Source organism: Eublepharis macularius, chromosome 2 (genome assembly GCF_028583425.1).
Source record: "Eublepharis macularius isolate TG4126 chromosome 2, MPM_Emac_v1.0, whole genome shotgun sequence".
In the NCBI taxonomy this organism is placed as follows: Eukaryota; Metazoa; Chordata; class Lepidosauria; order Squamata; family Eublepharidae; genus Eublepharis; species Eublepharis macularius.
In genome coordinates, this window is record NC_072791.1 from 212,270,574 (window position 1) to 212,283,627 (window position 13,054).

The window sequence follows — 13,054 nt, forward strand, 5'->3', positions numbered from 1 at the left end:
TGCACCTGTGCATTTTAAATACAGGCGAGGCTATAAAATGAGTGAAACTCTACAGTTCTCCAGATGGCAAGACCCACAAGCTGCAATAAATGTTGCCATCGATTTGTCGGCTTTTAAAAAATGACCAAGAAATACAACTGTGAGTAGAGCCTGGGGGATACAATATATATGTGCAAAGACGAAAATATCACAATTCTCAAGAGTATACAGCTAATTTCTTTCTTTCTTTCCTGAAAGCAGCATATTGGGATCTCTCCAGATACTATTGATTTGCATGCACTTAGTTTTCTAAAAGTGTTTTTATGTGGAACTGATAAAAATAGTAATGAAAGTGTGAAGCCATTATTGGAGGAGAAATTACAGCACTTGGGACGAAACAAAATTAGAGTCCATATTACTTTGGAAAACTAAATGTGTATATGGACCATGGACCTAAGAAGCCAGGAGAGCGGTTGCCAATGACAAAGCACTTGTGCATCTTTCTCACATTCTTCAAGCTCATGTGAGAGCTAGTATAGAAAACAGGGCCGCACCGACCTGTAACTGATGTTCATCAAGTGTTCTTCTGTGCAAGCACACATGCGCCCCGTGTGTGCCTGCACAGAAAACACGACGATGAACAGCAGTTCAGAGTGTGAGATGCCTGATTTTAGATACCTGCTCAGCCATGAAACTCCCTATGTGACCTGTGCCCATCCACCACAGAGGGTTGGTGGGAAGGTAAAACAGTCAGTGAGATACCAGGAATGCTACTCTGAGCGTCTCAGAAGAAAGGCAAGAGTTTTTTTTTTAATGGGATGAACAACCCATGAACTCTTCGGATGAAAAGATACTAATCCTTATGACTTCCCTGTGAAGCAAATTGACAGCTTTTTTAAAGCAGCCAGATCCTAGCCCCACAAAGGTCCTAGCTGTACAAAGTGAGACCTACCAACTGAGTTCTTGACCCCTGCCTCTCCTGGCTGATAAAAGCTGCCAGAGGGGGGCTGGCTGAGTGGGTAAGAGCAGCTGTGCCCCTGAGCTCAAGGAGACAATAATTAGACCTGCTTGGGGGGTGGGAACCCTTCCTGAGCTGTCCTACGTTGGAGACATTTTGGCCAGTCTCCAATCTTCCATTCTTGCACAAGGTTCTCAGTTCCAGGGGCTCTTGGAAAAGACTAATTTTCCGGACTCATTTCAACCTGCATTCAGCCTGGGGTTTGGAACAGAGACTGCTTTGGTCACTTTGGTTGATGGCCTCTACGGAAAACTACACAGGGTGAATATGACCCTGCCAATTCTGCTGGAACTCTCAGCAGCCTTCAAGATTATCGATCGCAGTGGCCTCTTGGCACCGGGACGAAGGGGCACCATGTTATGGTGGTCTGGATCCTATCTGGAGGGTTAGTCCCAGGAGGAAGCATTGGGGGATTCCTGCTCTGCCTCATGGCCGTTGACCTGTGGGGTTCCGCCAGGTTTGATCTTGTCCCCCAGGGAGAAGTCATCAGGAGGACTGGGCTGCGGTGTCACCAATATGTGGGTGATACCCAAGCTCTACCTTTCTTTCTCACCTAATTCTGAGGTTGCTATCGATGTTCTGAATCAGTGCTTGGAGTCAGTAATGTGCTAGAGGAGGGCGAACAAGTTATAATTTAAGCTTACGATCTGGTTGAATGGGCATGTACCTTCAGGGGACAGGGTAAGTTCGCATTTCTGTAACACAACTGTATAGTTTGTACCACTCATCTTGCTATAGTCTGTGGCTAGCTCTCTTCCCTTTCTTAGGGCCTGAAAAACAAGCAAAATGTTGTGAATCATGCCTGATCTAGGTAGAAAAGGAGTGCCCTCCAAACATCCAGGGTGTGAAGGGCCTTCTCCGCATCAGAAGTCTGACTGCAGAAGAAAACAGGCAGAACAATCTCTTGGGAAACATGGAATTTAGAAACTGTCTTAGGCAGGAACTCAAATTTAGTATGTAAGACTACCTTTTCTGAATGAATTTTAAGGAACGGCGGGTCTACACTTAGAGCCGCTAGCTTGCTCACTCATCTCACAGACGTGACAGCTACTAGAAAGGTCACCTTCATGGCCAGAAACCTTAGGTGGCAAGTAGCCATAGGTTCAAATGGTTTAGTCATAAGTTTAGCTAAAACTAATTGAAGAGACCACTGAGAGACTACTGCTGTCACTGGTGGGAACATGTTGTTCAAGCTCTTCAAAAACAGCTTAGATGCGTGATGAGAAAAAATAGTCTTTTTATCTATAGGGGCCCGAAAAGCTGAGATCGCTGCGAGGTAAACTTTAATAGAAGAATTGGACAACCCTTCTCGCTCAAAAAAATAAAAGAAACTCTAGAACAATCAATAGAGTTTAAGTGTTTGTCCTCTACCCATTTCCTGAATCTTTCCGATTTCAAACTATATGATTGTCTCGTTGGACAATCTCCTGGCATTGAGGAGGACCTGGGCAACCCCTTCCGAAAAACCTTCTCCTGAACTATTAACCAAGCTGTCAGTCAGAGCTTGGGGATGTTGTGGTGAAAAATTCCTCTCCAAGACAGCAGGTCTGGCTCCGTCGGAAGGTGGTGCATCTGAGAGTGTAGTCTCATCCGCCCATGGAACCAGGGTTGTCTGGACCAGTAAGGGGCTATGACAGTGGCTGTTGTGTTGTCTGCCTGTAATTTGCTCACTACCCTTGTCAATAGTGGAATTGGCAGGAACAGATAGCAGAAGTGGCTGGACCAGTGAAACTGGAATATGTCTCCTAAGGATTCATGGTCCAGACCACCTCCTGTCCTGTGGGTCCTTGTCATTCTCAAAGACAGACAGAAACCATAACTGTAACTCCCTCATTTTCAACCCAGCCAATGGTACAACCGCAGTGGTCAAAGCCATAAATCCTAACAGCGTCTGTATATCCCTTGCAGATTGAAATCTGCAATGATTAAACTTCCCAATCAAACCATGAATCTTTTAGATTCTTTCCAAGGTGAAAAAGGCCCTGTTGTAATTCCTGTTGAACACTGCCCCTATAAGCTTAGACTTTTTCTGGTTGACAAACAACCCCAGTCTCAGGCACGTGTGGCACGACAAATGGACCTGTCTAGCCACATCTTCTTCAGTGTGCCCAGTAATGAGCTAATTGTCCAAATATGGGTAGATACAACATATCATATGGTGAAGACAAGCCGAAAGGGAAAACCTTATACTGATAAATCTTGTCAAAAATAAACCTTAAGAACTTTCTGTGATGGTTGTTGGGAAGCCATTGAAATTCACAAGCATAAGCAAAACTTCAACAGGAAAGAAGAAACCTTAAGAATGAACAGAGCATGGTTTCCAGTTCTGAAAAACACCAGGCTAACAAAACACTCTACACCCGACAATAGCCCTGCAGAGAAGATTAGCACATCAAGCACCAATCCATATGCAAAAGAACCTCCTCAGGATACAGTGAAGCCTCCCACCATTAGCATTCCACACCCTGGGAAACTCTTACAGGATGACTCAGCTCAACCCCACCCCTCCTGAGTAGATATAAATGACCTGCCAACATCTTTTCCACACTGTGACACTGAGAGATCTCTGTCTTTTGGTGCTACACCTCTGAAGATGCCAGCCACAGCTGCTGGCGAAACATCAGGAACTACAATGCCAAGACCACAGCAATACAGCCCGGAAAACCCACAACAACCATCGTTCTCTGGCCGTGAAGGCCTTCGACAATACAACTTTCTGTGAGCCTGATTAATCGAAATATGAAAATACGCATCCTTGAGGTCAAGGACTGGGGACCACAGATTGGGAGCAATAAATGTTATGACAGTATGCAAAGTTGTCATATGAAACTTACATGTAAGGATGGACTTCATTAATGCATGTAAATCAAGAATAGGTCTAAGACCCCCATCCTTCTTTTCTACTACAAATAGTCTGGAGTAGTAACTCAACTGAGAGTCCTGTTCGGACACCCGTTGTATCACACCTTTGTCTAAAAGAGCTTGTAGCTCTGCTTGTAACCCCGTATGAGTTAACGAGTCTGAGAAATTAGGGAGGCTCATGCAAGGAGAACGCATAAACTCAATTTTATAACCATCAAAGACCATTTTCAATACCCAGATATCACTGGTAATAGAACACCAGGCTGCGAAAAAAACTGTGCAGCCTGTTCCCAAAGATAAGACTCTGGTCCCTGTTCTAGTCAGAACTGTTTTTGTGATGAAGATTGGTCTTTTGGGTGTTGATGTTGAGACCCCTGCCTCTGCCTGTTGTTGTTGTGTTTTTTTCTCGAGAATGAGCCTTGGGAGCTCTGGTAGGCTTTCTGGGCAGGATACGAATACCCTGGGTGCGGATGGAAATGGTGAGATCTCGCCCTGAACTGAGATCTATATTGCCCTCTTCCTGAGCCTTGCTGGATTTGAGGGAGCACCCCATAAGAGCAAGCTGTGAGTCTTATCTTTTCGCTTTTGCGAGAAGTACTTGTCCGTTTTCTCAGAAAAAAGTTTTCCCTTCAAAAGGGAGGTCTTCTACTCTATTCCTGGTCTCAGTTGAGAGCACTGTGGCCCTTAGCCAGGCATGCCATTGCAGGACCACCGCCGAGAGCAAAGACCTTGTGGAGGTGTCAGCCATATTTCTACCGGCGTTTATCTGACTGCCAGTCTGACCGCCTCCTCCTAGATGACCTTCAGGAAGGGTCTCTCGTTCTCAGGTAATCTGGTAAGGAAGACAGCAGCCTTGTTCCACAGAAAGAGCTGATAAGCACCCATCACGGCAGACTAATTGGCTATTTTGATGTTCAAAGCCGCTAAAGAATAAACCTTCCTACCCAGAGCGTCTAGCCTCCTCCCTTCTTTATCAAGTGTCGAATGTGGACCTTGTCTCTGACGCATTTGCATCTCCTCGGTGACAAGGGACGAAGGAGCAGGATGTACAGAAAGATGAGGACAAGCATCATCTTTAGTTTTGTAGAGACTTTCCGCTCTCTTTGTGGTGGCCAGAGCTGATGCCGGTTTTAAATTTAAAGTGTTCATCAATTTGGCAAAGCCTTCGAATATAGGGAAGGAGACATTGTTTGAGGAGCCAGAGTATACGTGTTGGAGAATTTTATCTTTGGATTTTTGCTCAGTGGACGAGATATCAATTTCAAGGGCTCTAGCCATCCATAGGAGCTGTTCGGTGTATGATCTGAAGTCATCAGTAGGCGACACATCCTCTGTAGTGCCAACAGCTTCATTGGTGAAGGCTCAGAAGGAGGGCTTGGGCTGTCCCTCGCCTGGAGTGGTTCCACGCTGAGCTCAGTGTCAGAGAACTGAAAGGCCATCGTGGAACTCGAAAAAGAATGATGTCATCTCAGGGGAGCAGGTGATGGTTCCCTCGAGAAAACCTCAGTATAAAAGGTTTTGCCCGTGTCCAGCCTGAAAGAGGATGGCTCCCTGAGTCTCCACCTGTAGTCATGGGAGTAGTATCGCTTGTCCCGAGGAGAGTGGGAACATCATTCTCTCCTATGGGGAATTTCTCCTTCCTCCTCTGAGGAAAGGACCGACCAGGACTTGGAACAGATTGAGAGGGATCTTGAGTGCTCAGTTGGTGTCGGTGGGCGATTCACAATTAGGATCTCCCGTTCGACCCGGCCTTCATCTCGAGGAGATGTCACTGAGCTCTCTGGAGCCATGTGCTTGATCTTCTTTGACCTCTTTCTAGGCAGTTCGCTTTCAGAGACATGCACTGTTGCACCAGGGTCTTGGTTTGAGTGAGAAGCCACAGGGTTAGGTGTTGACCCAGCCTCCTTGGTGTAGTGGTTAAGAGCATGGGACTCTAATCTGGAGAGCCAGGTTTGATTCCCCACTCCTCCACTTGAAGCCAGCTGGGTGACCTTGGGCTAGTCCCAGCTCTCTGGAGCTCTCTCAGCCCCACCCACCTCACAGGGTGTTTGTTGTGGGGATGATAATAACATACTTTGTAAACCTATCTGAGTGGGCATTAAGTTGTCCTGAAGGGTGGTATATAAACCTATTACTACTACTACTACTACTACTACTACTACTACGGTGTTTGGTTCTTGCTGGATCCGATGAGGAAGGTGGTCTTGGATCCGTACCCAAACTCTGGGTACCCAGTGGATCCGATGACAATGACGCTTGACTCCGAGGGGTCTTAGAGCCCTCGTGAGTCAGATCCGTCGAGGCAGCTGTCTCAGGTGCAACCGAAGGTGTCCAGCTCCAAGGGGTCGGTTCCGGTTTGCTCGGATCCAATGACCCTGACGGTTCAGCTGTCAGGGGCGACGACTGGCTCCCTGAAGTTTTCAAGCCTGCCTGGGAGTGCGGAGTCGATGGTTTTGGAACTGAAGTAGTCAGATCCAACGCTCCCGGAGTGACTGCCTGGGTTGATTTTTTAACCTTTGCCATTGCATCTGCTGCGTCTATGGCTCTCTGCCACAGCGAGGCCTTTAGATGACTGGACCTCTCCAACCTGGCCTTGGGTGTGAAATTCAAGCAATGCTTGCAAGACGGAGTACTGTGAGTCTTGCCCAAACAAAAAAGACACAGCAAGTGGCCATATGTCTTGGTCATTTTGGCACTGCAAGAAGAGCAATGATTAAATAGTTCTTTATCAGCCATATCACTAGAAGATCAGCACAAGTAATGAAGAAATCTCTACTTATCGGTAGCGATTTCTGCTGGAACTTCTTGCAACAGCGGCAAAAGAGAAACTGAGGGTAGCAAGGGGCGCCCCAACTCCCTAGGGGCCATTTCAGTGGGAAAGTGGCTACACATGCGCAATGGGAGGCGAGGGCGTCCCCTAGTGGTTTTTAGCTAAAGAACCTCTGAATTCGGCAGGCCTGCGTGTGCGCAGTCCCATGTGGAACTGCACAGGAAAACCGACAATGAACTGCATCTTCTTAATAGTTTTAGATTGTGATTTTAAATTGAGGTATTTTAATGTATTTTTTTGTGTCTGTTGTAAGCCACCTTGAGTACCATAAGGTTGAAAGGCATCCATAAAAATAGTACATGCAATCGGAAGCCAGGGTTTTTGTAGGTTTCTGATCACATGTAGCAAAGCTAGAAAATACACATTTGGCCCAATTCATACAAAATGTAACTATATGTTTCAAGTCAATCATTTTTAGCATGTTTTACCATTTCATGAAGCAGAATCAAAATCATAACAACTAAATATTCCTAAATTCAGGCCTGCTAAGAACAAAATTACCCTGACCTAGATAGCCCAGGTGAGCTTGATCTCATCGTATCTCAGAAGCTAAGCAGGGTCATCCTCGGTTACTAATTGGATGGGAGACCACCAAAGAAGACCAGGGTTGTAGAGGCAGGAAACAGCAAACCACTGCTGTTAGTCGCTTGCCATGAAAACCCTGTCAGGGGTTGCCATTAGGGGTGTGTGCTTCGTGAATCCAATTTGGGTAAAATATCCAAATTGGACCTGATCCAGAAAGCTTCAGGATTTCCAAATTGGGGCCAACATGCTGGCCCCGATTCAGAAATCCTGAAGCAAAGCTTCCTGAAGCATTCAGAATGCTTCGGGGGAACCGGGGGGTTAGGTTTAAAGGGCCCTTTCGGAAGTGGCAGGGCCCTTTAAACCTAACCATTCCCTCCCACCCTTTCCTCCCCCGCCTTACCTGGCACCGGCAGAAGGGAAGGCTGTCCCTCTCTGCCAGCCAGCCATGCTGGCCGCGGTGCCAGCAGGAGGAAAGGGCCTGTCTGCTGGCCAGCCGCGCCGGCTGCAGCAGCAGGAGAGAAGGCCCTCTCTGCCGGCCAGCCGCACCAGCTGCAGCAGCAGCAGGGAAGGCCCTGGCTGCACAAGGTAAGTGGGGTGGGGAATGGGGTTAAAGGGTGGGTGTGGGTGTTTAAGGATGGGGGAAGCCTCCCCCCTCCCTCGTCACTTCAGTATGCTCCGAATCTTTATGGAGCATACCGAAGCAACCTGGAAACCTGAATCTGAAGCAGCGTGACTTGAGGGCACTCTCCACCACCAAGTACAAAGTTGGTCAGCACAATATCACCCATATTCTAAAGTGTATGGCAAAACGAATACAACCCACTGAGTTCTGTCAAGCTTCAGTTGGGCCACACATAACTGGGAGGTTGAGTTTGGCCTGGAAGAGCATAAGGTGAGCAGGTCTGCCTATAGCTATAGTGCCAATGCAGCTCATTAAACAAATCAGGGCACTCCAGTGTTATTTTTACAGTGCACACAATGAGAAGAGGGCCAACATTTTACAATGTTTCTAAGCTTTTGTCTGTGGTATCCAATTAGACAGTAAAACAATGAAAAACCGCACTTTTTACCTGTTCTAGGGAACTCAGGTCTGCTAAGTATACAGAATGAGAGTTCATTCTCAATAGGAGGTTAAATACCATACACTAAGTTTCTTAATTCAGCAGTATACTGACTCACCAACTTCAGCTCTTTGCTAAATTTGTATCTTTCAGAATGAATCAGATGTTTAGCCAGTCAATGGGAAGATACGTATGACACCCCTAACATTACACATGCACAGGGAACTCCGAAGAAACAAATCAAAAGCCATGCCTCGCTGTATCAACATTACCAAATAAGGTCCATGCTAGGGGGCATACGTTGATTTCTATACACACCCCAGAATAGCTGGAGAGAGAAGCAACAGGCTTTAATTTCCATCTGGTAGCAGCAATGAGAGCCAGCAAGGAAAGCCCACAGACGTACCACTCAGTTCCTTCTGTACTTAGATTAAACAGTGCCAAAGTTGCAAGACATTTGTTACTACTATTTACATTCGAAATTGAGAAGGTTTTTAAAAAAAGTTTGAAATACTACTTCCATGTTACATTTTGGCATGGCAAAAACTGGAACAATCATGAACTAGTAAGCAAGAAGCTGACTGTGAAAACTGGTTAGCGTCACCCTTCTGGTAGAAAGCTGGCATCGAGCCGCACTTAGATGTCAGTCCTTGAGAGATCATCACTCTGTTCCAAGTTGTTTCCATCACAACAGCTGAGTTTGCGCCATTGTGTCTATCTTGTACTAACAGAGGAAGAAACATGGCCAGGAGTGGCGGAGAGGAACCAGCCTGGGGAGGAATCCAACTCTTTTCCTCCCTGCTGTTTTCCCAAATTTAGCCCCACCCTCAGAAGCTGTTGTTTGTTGTAAAGGGAATTATACATTTTGTGCTAGTCCACACGGGCAAACAACAACGGGGGTATGGGAAAGGAGAGGGACTGAGGTCTGCAAAATAGCACTGGGGAAATGCTGAAGCCCTCCACTACCTGTGTCTTGGCCATATTCTGGATTATGTGCACATAATTAAGCTGGGCTTTTTTTCTGGGAAAAGAGGTGGTGGATCTCAGTGGCGTAGTGTGGGTTGCCAGCACTGGGGCAACTCTCGGCAGAAGGAGGCGCCCTTGGCACTGCGTGCTCACATGCTCCCGGACCATGTGATGATGTCACTTCATGGAAATGACATCATCATGCAGGGCGCGGCCGCCCCCTGGCAGCGCTCCCACGATTCAGGCCCGCTTGCCTCCCTGCCCCTTACATGGCAGCCCTCCAGCGCAGCTGCCCATGCCACCGTCACCAGCTTGGCGCGCTCCTTGGCCAACAGCCGCAGCAGGAGCTGTGAGCTGGCCGCCCCGTTGGCACGGCAGGTGGCACAGGCAGGCACAGATATCCCGGAATCACAACTGATCTCCAGGCCACAGAGATCAGTTTCCCTTGAGAAAATGGCTGCTTTGGAGGGAGGACTCCATGGCATTATACCCTGATGAAGCTCCTCCCTAAACCCCACCCTCCTCAGGCTCCACTCCCAAAATCTCCAGGGATTTCCCAACCTGGAGCTGGCAACCTTAACTCTACGGCATTATACGTTGCTGAAAACCCTCTCCTCCCCCAACCTCACCCTTGCCTGCAGGGGGGTTGAGCAGGAAGAAAGGCAGGCAAGCCGTGGCTGGAGAGACGCCTCCAAGCAAGACCTGCGGGGAGTGCAGGGAACAAGGAAGGGATGGGCAGATTCACCATTTGGCTGGCCAGGGACGGCATCCACAATGTCAGTTGCGTTCTGGCTTGAGCAAGCTCAGGTTGCCTGGGAGCAGTGCGGGAGTGGAGGAACACCAGGAAGGGGAAGTGCCAGCGCCTGGTCTCCATGCCCGGGACAGGAAATCTTCTGCACTGACTGGCCTCTCCTGCAGCTTCGCTGCCCGGCACACTCTCACAGACGGGGAAGCTCCCTTCTGCCTCCAGCTGGGGGAAGCGCTCCAGAAAATGGCAGTAGAGGCAGCCCCTCCTCGGCAAGCTGGGCCGTGGGGCCCAGTCCTGTTTCGCCGACGCTGAGGCTCAGCGTGCCGCGAAAGAGCCAGGTGCCTTGGGCTGCAAATGGGGAGGAAACGGGATCAGGGGCTGGGGCACCAGACACGTGATTACTTTCGAGAGGTCCCGGAACTCTGTTTCACCGCGTTCTGGCAGGAAAAAAGCCCTGCAATTAAGACCCACCACAACAGAATTAAAAAAAATCAAGCAGGAGCTTTCTTCACAGATCTCCTGAGGCCATGCCAAACGTGGCCCTATCTGGTAAGTCTAAGCATTAACGCTAAAAACACAGAGGAATGCATTCTACGGCTGCAGGGGTTTACTAGCAACAGCTAAATTAATAATCCAATTCAATAGCAATTGGAAGACCCAGAACTAAATCAGCATTATTTTGTGCTTTATTCAAAGTACTTCACAGTACTTTGAATAAGTACCTTCACACGAGGGGGTGGGGGTGTCTGCTGAAGTGTGTGTGTGATGTGTTGTCAAGTCACTTCCAACTCATGGCAACTCTGTGGATTAACAACCTCCAAAACCTTCTCTTACTGACAGCCTAGCTCAGGTCTTGCAAACGGAGCGCTGTGGCTTCCTTTATTGAGTCCAGCCATCCCACATTGGGTCTTCCTCTTTTTCAATGCCTTCCACCTTATTGACTTTTCTAGGTGGGGGGGTCTTGTCTTCTCATGATGTGTCCAAAGTATGAGAGCCTCGGTTTCGTCATTTTCATTTCTAGGGAGAACTCAGGCTTGTCTTTTTGGCTGTCGACGGTATCTGTAAAACTCTCCCGCAACACCACATTCCAAATGAATACATTTTCCTCCTGTCCGCTTTTCCCCCCATTGTCTGACTTCTGCCAAAAGCCTCCCAGAAAATTCGTAACGGAGGTGACATATGAACTGGTGACTTCCCAGTTCACGCCTCAAGTTCTTGACCCAGAAGGGATCCAGTTCTAACCTTACCACGCTTTTGAGAATCCAACATACTGTTGTGACCCTTTGATGAGCCTTTTTTTAAAAAAAAAAACTTTATAACCTCAAATATAAACATCTACCTGGTAAAGGACCTACCAGGTGCACCTGATGAAACAGACTTTAGCACATGAAAACTTGTGCTAAAACAGAAATGTGTCCAGAGTTCCAAGGCTCACGTCTACCTTCTATTTTTACTCATTATTAAGGTCATGGAGAGGACACTCCTGATAGTACTGTTGCCAAACTGACTTCTTACCTTGTATTTTGAAGTGTCCCAGTTATGAACCAGCCGCGCAGGAATGAGAAAGGTGTCGTCCACGTGGCAAGTGCAGCAGTAATACCAGCCACTGTAGCTGCACACCTTTGCTTTGCCGTTGGATAGGCCTATGGAACGCTGACAGCCTGCCAATGAGGGGGAAAGACAAGATTATTGTTTTAAAAAAAGGCTGGATTCTTACATCTTAAATCTCAGACATAAGATTCCCTAAGACCACATTAAGATGCATTTTCGGTACTACACAGGGCTTTTTTTCTGAGAAAAGAGGTGGTGGAACTTAGGACTGTACTGTGTAGTTTGGCCCTATGGAGTGACACTGAGGGAGGTTTCTCCATAAATAGATTCACATGTAGAAAAAGCACCCAGAAATTCATAAGCTTCCCTCTTCTCCTCCTGAGTGCTCCTGCACAGTGGTTAAGTGGTTGGGTTGTGAATCAGCGCTCTGCTAGTTCAAATTCCACTACTACCACTGAAGTAGGTGGCCTTGGGCAAGCCACTCCTCTTAGTCCCAGGGATGATAAAAACACTGACTTTGCTCTGAATGGGGCATTAATCTGTCTAGAAGATTGGTATATAAGTGCTGTTATTATTGTTATTGTTATTCCCCTTTGGTAATAACCACTCTCTCTCTCACTCCCTCAATCCCCACTACACAACGTGTATGACCATCTCTAGTGTTAGAACACTGCATTTGTTTAGGGAGCTTGCTCCATTTGTTTTAGAAATCAAATCTGGCATCAGACTTTTAGCAAACTGGAGGGTTGGAGAAGGATGTTCTTAGCAGAAAGCTAGTAAATGTCTACCAATAAGAAGTTATTTCTGTTCTAGTTGTGTTCGGTATGCACCAACCACCAGAGGTCATACACTCTGCTAAGAAAAGGTCCAAAGCAAGCATCATGGAGATTAAATACAGCTTCAAGAAATTCAAATTGTGGTAATCAAATATACAAATCAGTGACCTGTTCCTTTAGTTTTTATGCATAAATTCTAGACTGTTTCAGTTGTTATGGTCACATGTATTGCAAGCCCAACAACTGTGCGTATCAAGAGTGCATGCTACACACAATCAACCCAATATGAGTGATCACCATTTTGTCCGAAAACGGAAATGTGCACAATTTCAGCTGCAGAACATGCATACCTGAGAACCCTGATCTGACTCGGTAAGTATGTAGTGAGGCTGAAAATACTCATGGTACCCCTTTCAGCCAAGAAAGCATTAGATCTGCTTTTTTCCAAACCAGATTATTTGAGTTTTCACAGATCTCTCTTTGGGGAATGGGGGCGACTGGCAATATGGCTGCAGATGATTAGTATGCAAAGGTGAGAACTCGACTGGAGAGCACATTCACTGTAAAACAGGGACCTTCTCACAGCAATGGCATACATGTTTTCAAAGCGAGACAACTAGAAACCATGAGGACTAGAAACCAGTGCTTTTAAAACTCAAATTCTATATCATGTTGTATTCAGCATTCTGCATTACTTGAAGGCCCTCTTCTTCCTCTTTACTACATGACCCCTTTCAG

At 47.0% G+C, this 13,054-nt stretch overlaps 1 protein-coding gene across 1 annotated transcript in view; it reads right to left on the reverse strand.

The window, feature by feature from the left end:
* Positions 1–13,054, reverse strand: part of PLEKHM3 (pleckstrin homology domain containing M3) — a 104,035-nt gene that overhangs the window by 51,284 nt on the left and 39,697 nt on the right. Inside the window, exon 4 of the mRNA XM_054972020.1 lies at positions 11,505–11,650. Coding sequence (XP_054827995.1) covers positions 11,505–11,650 — 146 coding nt within the window. The remainder of the gene's footprint in view (positions 1–11,504; positions 11,651–13,054) is intronic.